Genomic DNA, 23,902 nt, shown 5'->3' on the forward strand with positions numbered 1-23,902 from the left:
CGCAACGCATGCGCATGGGGTTCCACAAAGGAAATAGGAGTGTCCCGCAAGACAAGTGAAGGGAAAGATTAGCGATCGACAACGGTAGGGACAAAAGAAGCAATGAAGCATGAAGTAATTGCACAGCGGGAAACAAACACATGCAGCGCGTGGGGAGTCCCCAAACACCGTGGGGAGACACCGCAGCAAGAACAAAGCACGGTTCAACAAAAGAGAAAGAGGACCGGACGGGGAATGGTACCTGTCAAGGAGACAACAAATGAGGGACGAGGGATTCCTCGTAGCAGCACCGAGGGGATGTCACACAGAGGTCGTGCGCCAGCAGGACAAACACAGCAACTACGGGCACAGGAGGTTTATTGCCACACAAAGGTGCACTTACAGATAGGAATAGTACGTAGTACGTAGTCGTACCCCGGACTGATATTGTTACAAAAGTTGCTCAAATTGACGACCACCACATTCAATGCAGGCATTGCAGCGTCGCAGGAAATTCTGGCGAACCCTATCAAAAATCCCTGGCATGGTACACACCTCGGCCGATGCTGCAAGTATCCGCGCTACCAATGTTTCCTTGTCAGGCACCGGGGTCTAGTGGACGAGTGTTTTCACATGGCCCCACAAGAAGAAATCCATTGGTGTGAGGTCAGGCGAACGGGTGGGCCAGGGGACGGGGCCCTCTCTGCCGATCCAGCGCTGTGGGTAGGTACGGTGCAAAAGGGTTCGCACTGTGCCATCAAAATGTGCAGGCGCTCCATCCAATTGAAACCACATACGATGTCGCACGTTGAGGGGTACATCTTCTAGCAGCTCTGGAAGGACTGATGCAAGAAAGGTGCGATAGAGGCGGCCATTTAAATGTGGTGGCAGCAGGTATGGACCGATAATCTGTTCATCGATGATACCTGCCCAGATATTCACTGCAAACTGGGTCTGATGGTGCACCTCGACTGCTGCATGTGGATTTTCATAATCCCACACATGGCTGTTTCGGCAATTGAAGATGCCCTCACGGGTGAATGTTGCCTCGTCCGTGAAAAGCAAAACTGCAACAGTCGTTGACAGAATTCCACACGTCGTGGGAAATCCCCAGCCTGCAATGCGTGGACTCGCTGTTGATGATAGGGATACAGCAGATCATCATGAAGGACACGCCACACTGTCGACTGTGATACTCCCACTGCACTTGCAATGCTATGGGTGCTAGTGGATGGTGTGTCGTCCACGCGAGCAAGTACGTCCTCCTCGACCGCCGTGGTGCGCACATGTCTTGGGTGACCGACATGATGGCCTGCACGTAACACACCTAATTCACCAAGGGTACGGTGCACGTTCGAAAACAACCTGCTGTCGGGTTGTCGCCTCTCCGGATACCGTCCGCGATAAAGGCGTGCAGCTGCTCGGCCATTGCCAACTGCAAGGCCGTAGACAAAATGCATGTCCCTCAGTTCTACAAATGTGTAGCGTTCCATGGTACGGTGAGGATAGTGCCAATTGTGGAATACTGTACTGCAGTGCAAAGGTGGCACACACACACACACACTGGTCACAACGGCTTCGAAACAACGTACTCAATTGTCGTACGTCAAGCACACCACCACCGCACCGGCTCTTTCACTGACACACTCCCTGACGCTGCACTTCCAATCAGCCCACACGTCCGCACGGCACTGTGGTACAATCAGCTGACGTTCCTGAGCTACCCGTGCCTGTGCTCTTCACTACCTGACCACTGCCGTCAGGTGGGGCCATGTACTCTGGGGCCTTGTCATCGTGGAACACATGTAGCGTCCTTCATTCTTGCCCCATTCACCCACAACACGTACTTCGTCCGTCTTGCTCGAGCCAACGGGGAGCACTACGTACGATCGTGTGGTGTTTGTGTACACCAATGTGGGGTAACCCAGCAGTTGAACAGACGTGCATACCCCCACGTAGCTTCATTACACGATTGTCCCACGCAGTTTATCTGTCCAGCCTTGCTCGGCCCGGTCTCACACCCACGCGGCAGTGTGCGGCTGCGGTGGTGTGAGGCCACACTTGGTTTCGGAGCGGAAGGCTGCGGCCGAGGAGGGACTCGAGTTGTTCGGCTGGGGTTGCGCTCGGAAGCAAGCAGCCGCGTCAGGTCTGGGAACGGTGGACCTGGTGATCGGGATGGAAACATTCCGACCTCGTCCATTAGTGTCGTCCACCATACGGAGTGGTGGGCTCCGTACGACACTCCAGCAGCCTTTCGCCCGCTCCCACCCAGCGATGTGCCTCCGGTTTCATTTCTAAGAGGCTGATTGGGCCCCATCACGACGTTTGTTACAACGTCAGTACGGGGTACGTGGTCCTATCTGTACGTGCACCTTTCATTAGCAATAACCTCCTGTGCCCGTAGTTGCTGTGTTTGTCCTGCTGGCGCACGACCTCTGTGTGACATCCCCTCGGTGCTGCTATGGGGAATCCCTCGTCCCGCATTTGTTGTCTCCTTGGCAGGTACCATTCCACGTCCGGTCCTCTTTCTCTTTTGTTGCACCGTATATTTTTTTGCTGCGCTGTCTCCCCACTGTGTTTTGGGGACTCCCCTTGCGCTGCACCGCCAGCGCCGCCATTTCTGCCCCGAACCATGTACGCGTCTGTTGCGTGTCACGGACCACTTTGCTTGCATTCTCGGTGTGTTTTTACATCCTATGTCGTCCTCCCGTGGTTCTGCAACCCCGCACTACTTTTCTCGACTGCACTGCTTCAGTCATGGTGTTTGTTTCCCGCTGTGCAATTGTTACTTCATGCTTCATAGCTTCTTTTCTCCCTACCGTTGTCGATCGCTACCCTTACCCTTCACTTGTCTTGCGGGACACTCCTATTTCCTTTGTGGAACCCCATGCGCATGCGTTGCGCAGCTGCCGCCTAGTGTTTTTCGTATGGGCGACTTTGGTGTTCCTTTTGACTTCGTTTGTTCCGCCTTTCTATCTTCACTGGTACTGGCTGTACAGAGGTGTGAAGTTCATTTTCACACGTTTTCGGCATTGTCTAGCTCCTCACGGAGGCATCTCTAGGCAAAGTGGAAGGGGAACTTTCGTCTCTATTTCATGGGAGGTATCTATGGTTTTCGTTTTTACTATACCTTTAGAATCACCCTGTATATTTAACGTTTCAACCCTAGATCAAGGACTTCATCAGATGAAGAACTAAACTAAAATGATTAAATACACACACAGAAAGTATATATACACATAGCAGGGTGACTAGCCACACAAACACACATCATGTTGATTCGGCTAGGTGGATAGGAAAAGAGAAGAGAGAACTAGTGAGAAAATGGAGGGAGGCTAAAGAAATAGAGAAGAAAGGAGAAGACACCATGAATTGGAATGGAGGACTCAAAATAAACAAGGAATGGAAGAGAGTGTTAGAGAGAGTTGAAAGGATGAGAAAAAGGAAGGAGGAAAGAAGAAGAATGAACAAGGAAGAAAGAGAAGAGAGGAAGACCAGGGGAGGAGGAGGGGGTATTCCCTCCAAGAAGGCAGGAGGGGAGGGGGAAATGATGAACAGGTAGTTTCAGATTCTTGCTAATCTTGACCTGTCAATCACCTGTCAGTAAGAGAGACCCATTAAAGAACTATCAAGAGGGGATATGTATTAAATTCCTTTAGAGAAATCGTCCAATATAAGGACTGTCAACATGATGTGTGGCGTCACCCTGCTATGTGTATATATACTTTCTGTGTGTGTATTTAATCATTTTAGTTTAGTTCTTCATCAGAGGAAGACCCTGATACAGGGTTGAAACGTTACATGATTGATTCGTCACTACAGCTCAGACACAAAGCAGATGTCGTGACAGTGGAAAGAAGACATCCTCTCCTCCAAACAAGACTACTCAGAAGTCAAAGTCACGTTGATCATGTTTGCTGACATTGATGGCCTAATACATTATGAATTTGTTCCACCTGGACAACAGTAAATAAGGAATTCTACAAGGGAGTCCTACAATGCATATGGGATGCTGCTTGCTTTTGATTGACTGATTGAATTGCTTTATTTTACTTTGCTTTTTGTGCCATTTTTGGCTAACTTGAGAAGATGTGGATGAGTGATGATATGATGAAATTGATGTATGGACACTCACAAACATCCATCCCCAGGCTGGGATTCGAACCCAGGACCCCTGGTGTCTTAGCACTATGAGCTAACCACTCCGCCACGGGGGCTGGCTGGGATGCTGCTTGCAGAAGACCACAGAAATGGGTATCTGGAAATTTGCAGGTTCATCACAATGCTCCCAGTTCATGCACTGATGATGATGACTGACTTCTTGGCACAGAAGAGTATTCTTGTGGTTTCCCCCCTCATGATTTTCTCCCCCCCCCCCTTAAGACTTTGCTGGATCTTTGCCTGATGTCAACTTCTTTTAATTTTCCTCTCATTTGAAAAAAAAACAGAATGATATTCCAAAATCTGAAAAATATCATTTGTTTACAATTCCTTCCAGAGCATTCATGTGAATCTTTATGTGATTTGCTTTTGGAATATCACAGCCATTTGTCAAAAAGGAAAGGAAATTTGTACAAAGCTGCCCTAGCATCGGCCAAAGGTCCAGCCATGCTTTAGTTGAAAAAAAAAAACCCCACCATTCCAGTACAATGAGGACATTAAACGTAACACAAGGGTATTGAGGGACATACAAGAAGAGGAGTACCACCAGGCCTTCTACGAGAGGCAGCGAAATTGGATTTAATGCATTGCAGAGGAAGGAACCACTGTAGATCCTTATCATGATTTTTTTCAAACACTCTGTCTGGGAATTGAATGAAAAAGCCCTGTACATGGAAGTGAGATTGACCTTTGAGTGCCTTCTCAAAATATCACCCCTTACTGGTTGGATATGGATAAAAGGACACAATAAGTGTGTGTGTCTAACTTGTTGCAGAATATAATCTGCTCACAAAAGTCTAATGAATATTAAAGAAATGTAATATTACACCACATAAAACTTATTCAACTTGTTGAATTTCATGAAGTTATCTATTACAAGCTCAATTTATTAGATTTACAGGAGAGGAAATCATGTATTCTTGGGAATATGTCTAACCCTAAAAGAAGGTAAATAAATTGAATAGACGTGACTCTACTTTACAGTTAAGGAGAAGAGATGGAGATAAATGAATTTGACACCAGATAGAGTTCTGCAGAGGAGATTAGTTATACAAAACCAAATAAAAAAAAAACACTTTTGGAGTTTGCTCTGGTTCTTGCATGACAAACTATGGAGACAAATTTCAGACTGAACTTTATATTTAGTCATACTATCTGATCAAACCAAGGGAAGAGAAACTATGCAATTTGGCAAAGTTAGTTCTGAAATTCACTAAATACTCAGATAGGGCTAATCATTACAAGATGGCAGCGCTCGGTCTTCTATACAGATTTAGCGAAATTCAAAACCCATCCATCATCTCTTGTTTTATTCATTAAATCTTTCATCTTGCCCATCCTTGAATACTGTTCCCCAATTTGGGCAATGGCCTCAAAAACCAATCTCACCAGAATAGATTCTGTTCTCAGTTTCTTTCTTGCAATTGTTCACCATAGAATACCTTCTTTCCGACATGTATCCAAATAGACACCATGGCTGCTCTGAATATTCACACTCCATCCTTTCATCGTGATCTAGCTGACATGACGTTTTTATACAAGATAATAAATGGCAAAATCAGAACAACTCTCCTAATTAGTGAATTCACACTTAGGGTACCCCAAAAGCAAATGTGCAACCTGCAACTCTTCCACAACCCAACCACTAGGCTATCCCTTCTACAACGCTCCTTGTTTTACAAGCTCCCAGAAATCTACAACAAACTTCCCCTGAATGTAGATATTTTCCTTCCAGAACGTAATTTTTGTACATTACTGACCAAGAACATGTAAATCTATCCCATTGTATAGGAATGTGTTCTTGTTTTCATTATTTGGTTTTGATGATGTGGGTTAAATTACTTTTATTCTCAAGAGATGGCGTATGTGGTCCGTGTGTCAGCTGTTTGCGTGGGCGCCAAGTAAAGAAAAACGGTGAGTGAGAGAGAAGCATCATGGCGCGAATCGCGATAACCACAGCTGGACATTACTAAGAACATACGTCGTCTAAAGTGATTAGAATTGCCTTTCAGTGATACTTCATGGTAGTTAGTGCATTACAGGTAGAAAATAGATGTCTCAAAAGAATCAGCGTGTGCATTTGTTATTGTGTTTTCTTACAAGAATCAACGCAACTCCAACATTTTTATGGTCCTCCAAGCCTTGGATGTCTTACCTCTACCTGACTGTGAACTGTAAACTTTGTGGTGAACGGTGTGTTCTAGTTTTGCATTGACATAGCGTGGTCCAGTTGTGTGGATTCGTGTCTCAAGAACTGAACGTTTCGTGCGGGTGGCAGAAGGGACATTCCGGAATCTCGATACTAAATTTATTGCGTAGCAAGCATATTCAGAAGGCGGGGAAGGAAATCAGCTGATTCTTCGTGCGAGCAGTGCAGCAGTGTTTCCAACCGGCGAGACGATTGTGTGTCCAACATCGGCAGCGCTGAAGTTTGCAGGTAATCAGGCTCATTTTAGTACCATTTCCTTTTCCTTTCTTTACATTACATTACGTTCATTAAATGCATTATTGTGAAACCTTATCAGTTATCCTTTCACCATGACAGAGGCAGAGATTAAACGTTTAAAAGTTGTGCGAGGAAGCTACAAAGGGCAATTGACCCGTATGAAAGCATTCGTCGATGCATTTGACATTAATATACAGAGTGTTCAGGAAATTAAACTGAGATTAATTCATTTGACTGAGATGTGGGACAAATTCAATGACGTTCAAACCAGTTTGGAACTTCAATCGGAAGCATCCGAAGAGGAAGTTCACAGAATAGAATTTGAAGAAAAGTACTACAGCATTAGGTCTCAAATGGAGACAATAGTGATGCGGCATGATCAAATGAATCAGCCCAGTGTTAGTACTAGTTCTGTTACGTCAGTTCAGTCTCAACTTAGACTTCCAAAGACTTCCATACCCTCTTTTGATGGAAATTATGAAAACTGGCTTCCATTCAAGGACAATTTTAAAGTGTTGGTCCATGATAACAATACATTACCAGCAATACAAAAATTTCATTATTTGCGGTCCTCTTTAAAGGGACAAGCCAGTAAGCTCATTTCAAACTTGCAAGTCAGTGAGGCAAATTATACAGTAGCATGGAACTTGCTCACTGAAAGATATGATAATAGCAGGCTTATTGCATCACATTACGTTAGTGAACTATTACACATAAAGTCGGTGCGTAAAGAAGATGCAAATGAATTGAGACAGTTTGTAAATACAGCAACCTCAAATCTGAATGCTTTAAAGGCTCTTAAACTTGAGGTGCCTTTGGATGAAGTCATTTTATCACAACATTTTGTATCTCATTTGGATCACAATACTCGTAAGGAATTTGAATTATCACAAGAGCATGATTACTTTCCTACCTTGTCAGAATTATTTGCATTTGTAGAGCGCAGGTGTCAAGCTTTAGAAAACATGAAACCGACACATAGTGACACCAATGCTAAGCAGTTTCAATCACATGATAAACAAGGTAAATTCATGAAACAAAGCAACACGTATTTAGCAACATCCACTAACATTCAGTGCATGTACTGTTCCGCAAATCATACTTTGTACCAATGTGAGACTTTCTTACAGGCAAGTTATAAACAGAAGCAAGAATTTGTGAAGAAGAAAGGTCTTTGTTTTAATTGTTTATCTTCAAAACATTCAGTGAAATTTTGTAAATCTGGAAATTGCAAAATTTGTAATTTGAAACATAATACTCTCTTGCACAGGGATACACCTGAAAGACCAAGATCGGCGAGTGTCAGTAACAATACAAGCAATAGACAACTATTGAATTACAGGGTGTCTCCTCAAGAAAGCAACAATGTGGCAAGAGATGAAGCACCTCAATCTTCATATTGTACAGTCAAAGAAAGACACACTTCACAAGTTTTATTGTCAACTGCCTTAGTGAAGGTAAAGGGCAACAATGGACAATTTCATTATTGCAGAGTTCTCTTAGACAGTGGGAGTCAGTCTAATTTTGTAACCACATCATTAGTGCAAAAACTACGACTGACGAAAGAAAACTATGTTGTTCCAGTTCAGGGAATAAACAATTCGTGTCTTGAAACTAAACATTGTGTAGATGTTGTAATCCAGTCTAGAACGTCTAATTATACAACAACAGTGAAGTGTCTTGTGTTACCAAAAATCACAGGCGACTTGCCTACACAGGTAATCGATTGCAGTACTTGGAATCTTCCAAAGGATATTCAGTTTGCTGATCCTTCATTTCATCAGCCAGGCAACATAGATTTGTTGATTGGATCTGAACTATTTTTCTTGCTACTACGTTCAGATAGAAGAACAAGAATAGGAAATTATCCTGTACTTCAAGATACAGAGTTAGGATACATTTTAGCAGGAGCTATGCCTCAACAATGTGAAGCACCTACAACAGTTACTTCATGTTTTGTACGTACTGAAGATAGCCTTCAATTACAATTACAGAGGTTTTTTGAGTTAGAGCAAGTATTCACAAAGACCAAGAGCAAAGAAGAAATGGATTGTGAAAGGCATTTTCAAGAAACAACCATCAGGCAGAAGGATGGTAGATTTATGGTTAGGCTACCATTCAAACCAAATCATACTGAATTAGGGAATTCGTTTCAACAAGCAGACAAAAGATTTCATCAGTTGGAAAGAAGATTAACAACACAGCCAACACTCAGGCAGAACTATTGTGAATTCATGGACAATTATGAATCATTAGACCACATGAAGCAAATTAAAACTACTGATGAAGAGAACAAGGAGTCATATTACCTACCGCATCATGCTATTATTAGAGAAAGTACTACAACACCTGTGAGAGTTGTATTTGATGGATCATCGAAAACAGACAGTGGACTATCCCTTAACGATGTTCTAATGACAGGGCCTACAGTCCAAGAAGATCTATACTCTATTGTACTGAAGTTCAGAACGCACAAGATAGTTTTTACAGCAGATATAGCCCAGATGTTTCGCAACATTAGAGTCCATCCTTATGACACTAAATATCAAATAATATTGTGGAGAAAATCACCAAACGAAGAAATACAAACTTATGAATTATTAACTGTAACTTATGGCTTAACCTCATCGCCGTACCAAGCTGTTGCAGCATTACAAATGCTTGCAAGACAGGAAAACGAAAACTTTCCTAATGCATCCAGCATATTATTAAGGGATTTTTATTGTGACAATGTAGCATCAAGAGGTGATAACATTGAAACTATGCTCAACTTACAGTCTGAACTGAATGAACTCTTGAAACGAGGTGGATTTATTTTACGCAAATGGTGCTCCAATTGTGAGGAATTGGTGCAAGCAGTACCAGAAGAACACAGAGAAGTTCATTTACCATTTCAGTTCAATAATGAAGCAGAAATAAACACATTAGGCCTCATCTGGCAACCATCAACAGACAAATTTTTAATTTCGTGCAAAGTAGCGAAAGATGGAGACTTTTGTTCACCATTAACGAACATAACCAAACGACAAGTTGTGTCAATTGTTAGCTCCATATTTGATCCACTGGGACTTATCAGTCCAACTGTCATTTTATACAAGATGTTTTTGCAGAAACTTTGGAGTTGTAAATTGGAGTGGGATGAACAATTAGATTCCGATTTAAGAAACCAATGGACGAATTTGTATCAACAACTACCAGATATAGTTCACATCCAAATAGAGAGATTTGTACTGACAACAGAAAAGACAAATGACATTCAGATACATGGATTCTGCGACGCAGCAGAAGGAGCTTATGGTTGTTGCATTTATATCAGATCAAGAGATGAGTCAGGAAGAATCAATGTTAAATTACTGTGCGCAAAGTCAAGAGTAGCGCCAATCAAAAAAGTTACTTTGCCACGACTAGAATTGTGCGGTGCTCTTCTATTAGCTAAACTAGTTAAGAAAACAACACCAATTTTGAGAATTCCAATTGACAGTACATATTTTTGGACAGATTCAAAAATCGTACTTGGGTGGCTAGCAGCGTCCCCCACTCGATGGAAAACCTTCGTAGGTAACCGTGTTGCACAGATCCAGAAACTTTCTGCTATTAACCAATGGCATCAAGTCACATCTAAGTGTAATCCAGCAGATTTGATAACAAGGGGAGTAGAACCAAGAGCCCTCAAGGATTCGGAAATTTGGTGGAATGGACCTACGTGGTTAAAAGAAGATACTTGGCCATTACATGTTATGGAAAATAGCGAACTTGAAGAATGCATAACAGAACAAAGGAAGATAGTTACATCAATGTTTAGCAAGATACATGGAACAGAAGCAGATTTCATGCTGAGATTTTCCACATTACATAGATTGCTTCGTGTAGTAGCAACATGCTACAGATTCATTTACAATGTTAAGAATCCTGTTTCGAAGAGAACAGGAAACTTTTCTTATGTTGAATTACGTGCAGTACTAATGAAATGTATCTTAATTGTGCAACGCATTTCATTTCCACAAGAAATTCATGACTTAGAAGAAGGACAACAAGTATCAAAAAATAGTCCTATCAAGGATCTTCATCCATTTATTGATGACAGACAGCTGTTACGAGTTGGTGGAAGACTCGAAAATTCAGAATTGCCATATGAGAGCAAATATCAATTAATTTTGCCTACCAAACATCATCTGACGCAACTCATAATTGAATCAGAACATCGTCGTTTATTACATGCAGGGCCTCAATTGTTGATAAGCTCTTTAAGACAGGAATACTGGATTCCACATATCAGACAAACAGTAAGATCTGTCTTGCATAAATGCTTAATATGTTTTAAGTTGCAAGCCAAGGCGTCACATCAACTCATGGGACAATTACCAAGCCCAAGAGTCACACCATCACGTCCATTTTTAAATACAGCAGTAGATTATGCTGGTCCTTGCATCATAAGAACAAACAGAAGAAGCAGAATCACTACCAAGGGATATGTAGCTATATTTGTGTGCATGGCTACTAAAGCAGTGCATATTGAAGCAGTTATTTCCTTAACGTCAGACGCATTTATCGCTGCTCTACGCAGATTTGTTTCTAGAAGAGGAAAATGTCAAAACATATACAGTGACAACGGGACTAATTTTGTTGGAGCTAATAGAGAACTGAGAGAACTCAGTCAACTCTTCAAAGCAGAACAGCTAAAAGGTGGACTTGAAGATTTTGCAATAAAAGATGGAATCAACTGGCACTTCATTCCAGCTAACGCGCCCCACTTTGCAGGATTGTGCGAAGCCGCTGTAAAGTCTATGAAATATCACTTTAAGAGGATAGTGGGAAATGCTACTTTGACATACGAAGAGCTTGCAACATTGTTAACGCAAATTGAAGCATGCCTCAATTCCCGACCCCTGACCTCAATATCTGATAATCCCAGTGACACCTTTTACTTAACACCTGGTCACTTTCTTATAGGGTCACCTCTCATGTCCATACCTGAGCCTGATTTAACTAACTTGCCCCAAAACAGTCTTTCTAGATGGCAACACATTCAGCAATTACAACAACATTTTTGGAAAAGATGGTCGAAGGATTATCTCCACGAACTACAACAGCGTCGTAAATGGACGGCTTCAACAGAAAATCTTCAACCAGGCATGGTGGTTCTGGTCAAAGAAGACAACGCACCTCCACTTACATGGAAAATAGCAGTAGTGGAAGAGACGTTTCCTGGTAAAGACGGTGTAGTGCGTGTGGCAAAAATTAGAACAAAAACTGGTTTTACTAAAAGACCAGTGAACAAATTGATTCCCTTACCTAATGACAATTGAATTAGCAAATCTGTTGATTGGAATTTATCCAATCAAGAGGGGGGAATATGTATAGGAATGTGTTCTTGTTTTCATTATTTGGTTTTGATGATGTGGGTTAAATTACTTTTATTCTCAAGAGATGGCGTATGTGGTCCGTGTGTCAGCTGTTTGCGTGGGCGCCAAGTAAAGAAAAACGGTGAGTGAGAGAGAAGCATCATGGCGCGAATCGCGATAACCACAGCTGGACATTACTAAGAACATACGTCGTCTAAAGTGATTAGAATTGCCTTTCAGTGATACTTCATGGTAGTTAGTGCATTACAGGTAGAAAATAGATGTCTCAAAAGAATCAGCGTGTGCATTTGTTATTGTGTTTTCTTACAAGAATCAACGCAACTCCAACACCCATCTTGTTATTGTTTTTATCTTTTGTTATTTTTTGTTTCTACTTTATGTTGTTTCAGTGTAAAATGGCCAAATAAGACTGTATCTGAAGCTCAGAGTAAATAAATAAATAAACAATGCCATCAGAAAAGCCAATTAAAAACTACTCAATTTGTACAAGCAGAAAGAGACTCCTCAGTAAATGGATAATACTGCATATTTTTTTGCTAAATGTGATAGGTCCCACTTTAGACAATGCTCTAGGCCAGTTGTTCCCAAAGTGTGAGCCACGACACCCTGGGGCACCATAGCAGGGTTACAGGGGCACCGTGAAATGTTCAAACATTTTCACTGAAATGATATGATTTTTCCAAAATACGTTATTATTTAGTACTTTTTACATATAAAATGTTTCTTAATTTGAATTATGTGTTTACATTTTAACTTAAGGCAAGCAATCTAACCACACTAACTGAGCATTGCAAGCTTTGGATAGGCCTACATTCTGACTTGCGCACTGCGAAAAAAAATCTTGAAATACTAAGGATGCCATGAAATGAAAAAGTTTGGGCACCCCTGCTCTAGGCTAATGACTTACCAGTAATACCATAGTTGGTAAAAATGGAAAACTGGCGACACACAGCAACCTAAACTGCAACAGAATTCATTCCGAGGACATCTGCAACAAAAAAATATTTACATGTAACAAATAGTGTATATTTCTCGGATCATACATGTTCAACGGAACTCAAATATAAATTTGAGATAAATTTAAGATTGCATGTCTTTCTTTCTTCTTCTTTTCACTTTAATATTCCTGCTTTTACTAAGAAAAATTCAAAAGCCCACTGCTTATATTTTAGGCATCGAAATTATGCTTTTCAGCAAGAATGTATCTATGACATTGTAGTTGAATTTTAGATATTTCATGCTGTTGTTCAATATACAATCCATCATATTATTCTATCACGAGGGCGAATGATGACTTGGTGAGAAATAACCACCAAGAAGCATCCATGCCTTCAAGTTTCAAACACACTGCACTATGAAGGCTGTGGTTGCCAAGATATCTGTACCATGAAATATGCAAACTAAAAGCATCTCCCTGCCCCCCTACGCTGACACTAAGAGTTCAATTGCCTTCAATGAGCAAGGAATTAGTGAAGAAACCAGAATTTTAATTGTGATTCAACTGTCTTCCATTTTGTATTGATGATTCACCCCATCAATTCAGGTCTGACTACTGCATTAGGTGGAGTCTTGATCACCACTAAATGATCTTCCAAGGTATCATATGAGGTGTTGCGGATACGAAGGGCTAACTCAACAAACGTACATTGTGAGGGAAATGCGTTTCCAGTTGTCAGGCACAGTGCGAACTCCACAAAAACTTGGTAACAGCAGATCGGAATGTTTAATGTGTGATTTCCAAAGTTTTTTGTGGAGTTCGCACTGTGCTTGACAACTTGAAACGCATTTCCCTCACAATGCACGTTTGTTGAGTTCGCCCTTCGTATCCTCAACGCCTCATATTGACTGTTTTGATTACCTCAAGTGACCAGATGAACATAGTACACAACCCTGAAGATGAATACAGAACAAGTTAACATATCATATTGGCCCGAATATAAGTCACGCATTTTATCCGAAGTTCAATTGTGAAAAATTAGGATGCATCTTACATTCGCAACCTTAAAAAAATTATGACATTTCATCAAATCATATGCTGTTAAAAATGTGCTGATATTTACAGCGTATGACAGGTACCTGTAAAACAATACTTCCAGATTGAAATTCCATGGATAACAAACCTAAAACAGGGCGGGGGATTGGTCAAAAACAGGCATTTTACGTTATTATTTACAAAGAAATGTTTGCTTTTTAATAATCATGTAATTAGAATTATTGTATTTATTAATTACATTATCCGAATGGCATAATAAGTCCGTTAGTAGTATTATGAATTAAATGTTGTTTTTTTTATCCCAGTAACTATGAAGAAATTCATCCCGGCTTGACAAGAGTCACAAGGCCTTTGAATCTCAAAAATAGACTGCTTCATGCCAAATTTAAGTCAGATTACTTAACAGTAAGTAGTTCCTTACCTGTTTAGACCATTACTTCAACTGTGACATTTGTCCGAAAGGGAAGTTTACCGGTTTTGGCCTATGTTAACTTATTTTTTATAGAATTACAAAAAAAATGTTCTTCATTTATTTTTTTGTAATTTCGAATAATCTATTTATGTGTAAACAAGGTCAAGCCTGGGAATAAGGCATAGTTACGATGCAAGTTCAATTATGCTAAAGGCACAAGCAACAGAGAGGCCGGAAGGAAATATGGACTTGATGAATCTAATGTGCAACGTTGGGTTGCTGCTAGTGACAATAGTGGTGGTGGTGAATAGGCAAATTTTGTTGCCTAATAAGTAGTGTGTTGGTAGTTAACAGAAAGCTACCTTTGAAGTACGTATAGCACATAATTGCAACCTAAATTTTTCAATAATGAAACTGTGTTTTGTATGTGCTGTATTTATGATAAAATAAAATATGTACCTACCTAATTATATTTCCCTGAATCTGCCGGAAAATGATTAGGGGTATTTTCTTTTCTTCCCTCGGCTTATATTTGGGTATTTTTTTTCCACTCCTTCAAATTTTAGGGTGCAGCTTATATTCGGGCCAATATGGTATATGTGTGTGTGTGTGTAGTATACAGTAGAACCCCAATTTTACGTTCCCCAGTATTACATTTTCCTGCATTACACATTCAATTTTCATGGTCCCAACATAGCAAAGTGCTAGAAAATTTTCCCAGATTCCACATTATCCCGCATTTTAAGTCCCCTGAAAAATGTAAATCGAGGTTTACTGTAAATGAACAAAGTACAGTGGTTAAAAATTCAAGCAATCCATCATGCTTGTTAAAAACACACAAACAGCATGACAAAAAAACACTTTAGGTTCCGAGCTCTCGATTCCTTCTTGGAATCATCATCAGGGCTGGTTGAGGGGAGACGGAAAGGACGTGGTTGAAGTTCCGCTTCCTTTCAGTCTTCCATCGACCAGCCCTGATGATCATTCCGAGAAGGAATCGAAAGCTCGGAACCTAGTGTTTTTTTAGTTGCCGGCACGTGATGTAAGAAGTTTTCTACTGTTACAATCCATCATGATCGGGGCCTCCCCAATGGCACTGTGGTTGCGTGTTCGCCTTGTAATAAAGGGGTCTGGGTTCGATACCCGGTGGAGGCACATAGTGGTTCGGATCCTGCTTTAAACTGTAAGTCCAGTCCCAATTAACCTTACTGTGCATAAAGTGGACTTAAAACATGAAATAAAAAAAAAATCTATCATGATCACTTGTCAGGTTTTTCCTTCCAGGAGAACAGTATAACACTGTATTGCCTTAAACTTGCCAAAATTGGGTATAATATCTACAATCAAAATTTAGTAAGAAACTAAATATCAGGCATTTACCAATTTTGATAAGCCATTTTTGGCTGATGCTCACACAAGTGAAACCAGTTTTGTCACATCCCTAGAAAAAACATTACCATATAATTACTATTAAATGTGATTAATTTATGTATATCTTTGTATTGTTGTTGTGTGTTGTTTTATCAGGCAATTTCATTTGAAGACAAGGTAAATGAGCATAGTATAATGACTGAGAACACTCACATGTAATATCCTGTTTTACCGTTTTCTTCATATGCACAGTATTTTCCTTCAACCTGCAAAGTAAATATAACTGGTAGTTCTAGTAAAAAAGCATGATAACTTCAAAATAGTTTCTAAACAGAATATCCACAATATATACAACAGTCTATGACAATAAATATTATTCTGTAACATATTTTATGTGGTTATATACGAGGTGCATCCAGAAAGTAAGTTTCCCTATTTTATTAAAAAAAACAACAACACAGTTTCAGGAAACCATTTTTGGCAACAGGTACAGCAAAGGTTCAGCTATTTTTCAACATAGCAACCACCAGAATTGAGACACTTGTCGTATTGTGGTATCAACTTTTGGATCCCACTGTCGTAGAACTCTGCCGCCTGTGAATGGAACCAGCGTGTGAGAGACGTCTTCAGCTCTTCGTCGTTGCCAAAACGCTCACCGGAGGACAGGAATTTCTTGAGGTGCAAGAAAACGTGAAAATCGCTGGGAGCCAGATCAAGACTGTAAGGTGGATGATCAAACAACTCCCAGCCAAATTCCGTCAAAACAGCTGCTGTGCGCCGAGCCGTATGTGGACGAGCATTGTCATGGAGGAGCACAGCACCTGCAGTAAGCATGCCATGCCTCTTGTTTTGAATGGCACGTCGCAATTTCCTTAGTGTTTCACAGTAATGGTCACCGTTCACCGTTTCACCTCTGGGGAGGAAGTCAATTAGCAAAATGCCCTTCCTGTCCCAAAACACGGTGCACATCACTTTCTGTACCGACAGCGTCTGTTTGAAATTCTTCTTGACCGGAGATCCACTATGCTGCCAATGCATTGACTGCTGCTTGGTTTCCGGGGTGAAGTGCGAAATCCACGTCTCATCGCCCGTGACGATCCTGTCGAGGAAATCATCGCCGTCATCATGATACCGTTGCAGGAATGTCAGTGCTGCTCCTGAACGTTTCATTTTGTGTTCGGGTGTCAGGTTTTTCGGCACCCACCTGGCACACAATTTTTTGAATAGCAGGCGCTGCGTGACAATCTCATGCAACATGGATCGCGATATCTGCGGAAAAAGGCTACTCAACTCCGTATTCGTGAAGCGACGGTTCTCTACGATGCGCTGCCGCACCAGCTCAACCAGATCATCAGTGATGAGGGACGGACGCCCACTGCGCTCTTCATCATGGACACTTTGACGACCTTCCGAAAACTGCCGACACCAGCGACGCACCATCTGCTTACTCATAGACCTCACAGAGCTGACGATGAATGTCAATTGGCGCAATGCTTTGTGCATTCAGGAACTTTATCACCGACCGAACCTCGCATGCGGTGGGAGAAGGAATACGAGCTTCCATTTCGTACCACTGCTGCCTCGCTACTGGCATGCGGCGGCAGAAGGAATACGAGCTTCCACTTGGGACCACTGATGCCTCGCTACTGGTGCCGGGCGGGATCTGTCCACCTGGCATATGATTGATACGTCTTAGCTCTGCTGCGCATGCGCAATTTACACGGCTCATTATGTTTACTTTCACGGGAAAAAATAGGGAAACTTACTTTCTGGATGTGCCTCGTATATGGTTCTGGTGTATCTGACATTTACCTTCATCAAGAGCAATGTGCATGCAACATTAACTTTCAATACACAACCAAGTGTGGCATTACTATTCTGTGGCATCTACTTGATTGACAAAATGATGTGATCATATTTCTTTTCACATAAGGGGTTGATGGTATTCAGGAGGAATTATTTCTATTACCCATTGAAGGACTTAATATTTAGGCTTCTGAATACTAGTGTTGGGCGATATTTTGGTCCAGACGATATACCACGATATTGGAAAAATATTGTCCAGGCGTTATCAGGTAGACGATATATCGTCACAATATTTTGATGATATATATTGTGTTGGTGATATATCGTCTGGATATTTTAGCAATATATATCATCATGATATTTTAGCGATACATATCTTGTCGGTGATGAATCGTCATGATATTTTGGAGATATATATTGTGGAGATGATACACTGCCGATATAACCATACAGAAAAAAAATATTGTATTGTTTGTGACGATATTTTCTTGATATATCGTGATATCAAATTTCTGATATCGTCCATCCCTACTGAATACCTTTTCGAGAACTTGGAAATGTGGTCGTTCCTTTTCTTGTAATCACTCTTAAAACATTCTCTGCCTAAATTATTTTCCTTCACCTACTTTCTCTAAATCACTCTTCGCTCATTCTCCCGGCTTTTTCATCATGTTCTACTTTCTTTTTTAATGCAGATGTCTCCTGCTGAATGTATTTCTTCTAAAATATATTCACTGAAGCCATCTGTCTTTCTGCCAGCACATGTATTCTTTGTATATTCTCCTTTTTTACAGCATGCTACTTTTCTTTCCCACTATTAGTAAATCATAATAAGTAAGGTAAAGTTCCAAGTGCACTTTGCACCATGCCATGAGGCATATATAGGGGGATGTGGGGGTAGGACCCCCGCACATTCTATCGATCTCGGCCATTTTGGAGGTGATGTGATCTGCACCATGCCTTTATTTATATTCAACGTAGTTTTATTTTCATTCAAAGGAGTAAAGTTGTGCATTGAACGTGGCAACACCATACGTGTAGGGTGTCACTGCGAGTGGTCTCGCCACATTCAACACACATCTTTACTCCAATGAATATATATAAAATTGGTCTTACAATGTGAATTGACAATGATAATGCATTTCAAAAAACAGATACAAAGAGCTTCAAAACAAGACCAAGATCATATTACGATCAGACCACAACTTTTTATTTTTAGTATTTCAAATAGAGCGGTGGTCTGGAAAATAAAAGTAAAGTAAAAAGTAAAGTGTTCCCCTGTGCATAGCACCATGCCATGAAGGCGTATGGGGGGTGTGGGGGTAACGCCCCACACTTTCTTGATCCGGTCGTGAGTGGGGGTGATGTGATCAGCACCATGCCCCTGACCACCTTTACCCCCCCAGGTTTCCCCAGGTACGCATGTTATTCGACGCTGGGTGGGTGCCGGGGCCGCTTCCATCGTTAGAAAAGTTCCCGGATTTGAACCAGCTGGGGATCGAACCCGGAAAATACAAAAAAAAAACTGGTACTTTTTTTGTTCTCATGACAATAAAAAAAAATGAAGGTCTACTTGAAAAAAATATTGGTTACCATAGGTTATTGCGGCACTGAGTAAGCTAAATTTTGATATAACTCGTTCTTATGTAGGTGTACTGGATAATTTTTAATCTGATAATACATTTCCAAGCTCTCCACAGGATATTCCAAAGTCTCAATTCCAAGTTCTTCAATAGTTCATAAAAAAAATCCTTGCAAAATCAACCTCGTATGTGAAGAAAATATGATGAAGTCAAGTAGACGTTACAGAATAAAAATGTCATGCACGGTTACGCAGGAAAATTCATTTGATTCTTAAGGAGTTGTCAAGTCATATGTTACTTGGATGTCAGTTGTCACTTCAGTATGTAATCTTTCTGAAGAAATCACACTTACATGCCAAGTCTGAAAAAAAAAATACCATTGTTTCTAAACACTATTCTTAAGAAGGGAAGGTACAGACAGAAACATGTATAACGAAAGTTATCATTTGTAAAACTAGGTTAAACATTCTCCTGAAAATAATTAATTATACATTGTAGCGTGACGTCGGGTATGGAACGGGATCGAGTCACGCCGGGACGTAGCTCAGATAAATAAGATAGGTCTTCAGTTTTGATTTAGCTACCCACCTCTACCTTAAAGGAAGCTGATGAAGGATTGTTGGGAGCGTGTGTTGTTGAACGCTACTCACCCCTTTGCTTGTAGATCTGGCCCTCGGCTTCTGGCGTCGGTCGTATGGAGACGGGTGCCTGCTGGAGAGATAGATGGAAGCGATAAGAGGCGGCAGGCAAATTCGGCAGCTTGATTCTATGGAGCACTGATTCTCCGGACTCGGGCTGGCTTCAGGCTAATGATTCTCCGTAGTCCGGACTGCTATTTGGGCTGCTTGCTCGTTGCCGCCTCATAAAGTCGCGATCTCTCTACTGGCCGTCGTCATGGTCTTGTCGATCAATTTGCTGGTAATTGCGGAGTGAAGTGAGAGATCGATTTACAGTCTCCAAAGGGTCTTATACTTTAGAATTGAATCATGACTTGGTGGACTTTGCACCTCCAGCTGTACACCTGGGGTATCCCTGGATGCAGATGGAAATTTACAGTGGAGGTGCACTCACCGCTGGCGAGGGCCGTTGCCTTGCTGAATGTGCAGAGCCAAGTGGAAAATTCTTGTTGCTTGGCTCTGATTCCGGTGGAATGTGCGGTGAATGAGCATTCAACTTGCAAGCTTCACAGTGATGCTTTTAGGAAAATTGATGTTTCTACCTTTATGCTCCCAATTACCCATCACGCTACAACATATTACATAATATACATAGGAAAGGACATGAGTGTACGTGAACCATCTCTTACGGAAAGGACATGAGTGTACATGAACCATCTCTTACAAAACATGACCCACTTACATTGTTAATGCGTTAACACTTGCGAAAGCTGACCTATAAAAGTGCTGGCAGCAATTAGTGTGATGTATCAACACCCTAAAAGAAAAGTTGAAGTTAGCATAACTGTAATGCCAGCACAAACATTTTTCCCAACTGCTAATACAACACAATGTACAGTCATGGACACTTCTGGATTGTAACAACCCCATTGTCTTTCAAAGGGTACATTACAACCTAAAAAAGTCTATGACTGTACAAATGTGAAGAAAATATATAAGAGAATAAAATGGAAAATACTTACCTCATTAAAACATCTGAAAACAGCAAATATAATTATCACAGATAGAAGTTTGCTTTGCATCATTCCACCCTCTTCTTCTGAATAATAATACAATTTTTCTGAAAAAAAAAAACAGAATAAAAAATAAGGGTTAAACACAGTGATAACATCAGAGAGCAAACATACCCCTCAGCTGGTACCTATCCCTCAAAACACAAGAAAACTTACAAATACACAGTGCTCGAAAAAAAAAATTCACATCTGAGAATTGATTTTGAACAATATATACCAACGTAGAAATTTTCAGCGAAAAATGCAGGTTCGACCAGGACTCGAACACGGGTCTCTGATATACCATGCCATTTCTCTAACCACTGAGCTCCTGAGCTGGCCTGGCCTCGCCTGATTTTCTGCTGTTGCTGTTTTACCTATGTGGAATCTTCTCAGCCAGTGCTACCGCAACGGGATCTGTTGCCTTTGAAATACAGTAGAATTCGACGTTGCTTGGTTCCTCCCAGTGTAGAGATGTTAATTATTGAAGATTAGGCACACACAGGAAATGTACTACATAGAAATTTTCAGCGAAAAATGCAATAACATCTCTATGCTGGAAGGAACCAGGCACTAGGCACACAAAGGAAATGTACTACGTAGAAATTTTCAGCATAAAATCATTAACATCTCTACGCTGGGAGGAACCAAGCAATGTCGAAGTCTACTGTGTTTTAAAGGCAACAGATCCCATTGCGGTAGCACTGGCAGAGACGATTCCACACAGGTAAAACAGCGACAACGAGAAATCAGGCGAGGCCAGGCTGGCTCAGTGGTTAGAGAAATCGCACGGTATGACAGAGACCCAGGTTTGAGTCCTTGTCAAGCCTGCATTTTTCGCTGAAAATTTCTACGTAGTACACCTCCTGTGTGTGCCTAATCTTCAATAATAATAATAATAATACCAACTCTTAACAATTTGTGGGATCATTTGTTGGTGTCTGACTAGTCGTAAAACAGTTGCTTTGTGAGGTACAACAGAACCTCTTGCACATGAGTGTAAGAATGAGTAGTAAAATACTCTTCAGCAATGTACACGAGCTGCTCCAAAGAATACACCATTCTGATCAATTAAAAGAACAGGCATAGTAGCGTCGAAAGTGAGCGAAAAGAATTCAGTGTAACCAGGGGCAGACTAGGATTCTCTCAAGAGTCCAATTTCGGCACAAAATCTAGGTTTATGATTTTTCACGTAAATGTATAGCCAATACTTAGGCACATTTGGTGTGCGTCTGTTGACAATATTTCGACCTGCTAGCATTGTCATGTGTGTCCCAAATTATGGCACTTTTTCACTCAACCCATAAAATCGCCAATAAAAAATCCATCAAATGTTGCACATGACCAATATTGGTCCAAAATGACAGATTGACATGGCATCAGTCATCATCAGACATCTAATTATGACCCTTCGATAATTTCTTATATATTTTTCTCATTCAAAAGTGCATTTCTGGAAAAATTTTAACACTGCCTTCCGCCAGTTATTAATTTATCTAAATTTTCTGTATGGAGAAAACTGATAATTTTAAGCATTGAAAAATATGTCAATGGATGAGGCTTTATAATACAGAAAACCCGGTGTAAATATCTTACGGTTTTCATGATATACATTTTCAAAGTTTGGGTTGAACAACTTTTGAAACACACTGTATAAGAAGCTGAGCATCACGGTATTCAAAACATCACTAAATCATTCGAGAAAACAGGAAATGGGGTGTTGCGGGACAAAGAGTAAGAAATTATTATGGACTCTCTCTCACAATGTTGATTAAAAATAAATCATTTGCTAACTTACGCTGTACTGCAAATTTGAACTTAGAATCATCAATATTTCCTACACATTACAGCATAAGATCACAGTCGCTAGGCTGAATTTTTTAGTCGCCATGGCAACCGGGATTTTCGAGCGCTGCAAATACATGAGAGTTATCCCCTTCCTGTATTCCTACTTTTTGCTGGACAAGAATTATAAACTGTAAAAAATGTCACCATAACTTTAAGATGGTTTCATTATAACAAAGAATCTGCACTATAACCTTAAAGAAATTTCACTGTTGTAATTCCTGTAATTTTACAAATAATTTCCTGTGATAGGGAGAGTAAGAATTTTGATATGCAATAATATTAAGAACAAAATACTTTCTAGTGGTCTAAAACAGTTTTCGAAAAATCTTCTTCAGAGCTAAGCACCAGCTCTGAAAATCAGGTGCCACCTACTAGCAATTGTGCATACTATAAGAAGCTGCGCATCACCAAATTCAAAACATGGATAAGTCATGTGAGCGTTTAATTATGAAGTGCTTGTAAAAAGAGAAAGCGGGAAGATGGGGGTGGGGGACAAAGAAATTGCTACTGATAGCAATGTTCACAATGTTGATTAAAAAAATAATTTACACTGTACTGTAATTCGAACATAGAATCTTCAAAATTTCCTACATGCAAATTTAAAAAAATGGCAATATTACAGCAAAACATCACAGTCGCCAGGCTGAAATTTTCAGTTGCCATGGCGACCTGGCAACCGGGATTTTTCGAGCCCTGGTCTAAAACATATTTTTCTCAAAGTTAGCCACAATGTACATATTATTTTCAATAGAAAACTGAATTTGTATGTTAACCAAAAGCACAAAACTTCTAACTGGATTTCGTCCATTGAGACTGCAAATGTTCTATCTCCCAATTGTAAACAAATAGACATATTTTGGCTATGCTCTATTTAGGATGTAATTGTTTCATCTCTGCAATCCTTTGATGCCTACATACAACCAATACTGCTATATTGAGTCTTTCTGGCCCATGTGCAGAATTTGGAAGCAGCCACGAGAGTAAACTTCAACAGCCAATGAAATCTTACAATTTTCTCAACCAACTACAAGCGCCATCCGAGTATCAGATAAACCACTTGCATTCTAGCCTCAGTCACTTCTGGAAGCTGCTTAAACAATAGTAGTGGCATTCGGTTCTTACTTTTGGTGTTAAGACAAAAATTTGGAATAGTAGTGGAATTATAGTAGTTGAATGATTTTCCAAAACCTGAATTGGCACAAGTTCCTTTTGTTTTCTTGCGATTTCATCATGCTACGAATGCAATTTTTTAATTGCTTCAATTTCGATAT

At 40.6% G+C, this 23,902-nt stretch overlaps 1 protein-coding gene across 1 annotated transcript in view; it reads right to left on the reverse strand.

The window, feature by feature from the left end:
- LOC145999072 (uncharacterized) overlaps positions 1-23,902 on the reverse strand; it is a 31,625-nt gene that overhangs the window by 4,387 nt on the left and 3,336 nt on the right. The window contains exons 2-4 of the mRNA XM_083136040.1: positions 20,754-20,851; positions 15,939-15,991; positions 12,857-12,937 (exon numbers count right to left, since the gene is read on the reverse strand). Of these exons, the coding sequence (XP_082992166.1) occupies positions 12,857-12,937; positions 15,939-15,991; positions 20,754-20,816 (197 nt within the window). The 5' untranslated portion in view covers positions 20,817-20,851. The remainder of the gene's footprint in view (positions 1-12,856; positions 12,938-15,938; positions 15,992-20,753; positions 20,852-23,902) is intronic.

This window comes from Lepisma saccharinum, chromosome 14 (assembly GCF_977018435.1).
Source record: "Lepisma saccharinum chromosome 14, izLepSacc3.1, whole genome shotgun sequence".
Taxonomy (NCBI): Eukaryota; Metazoa; Arthropoda; class Insecta; order Zygentoma; family Lepismatidae; genus Lepisma; species Lepisma saccharinum.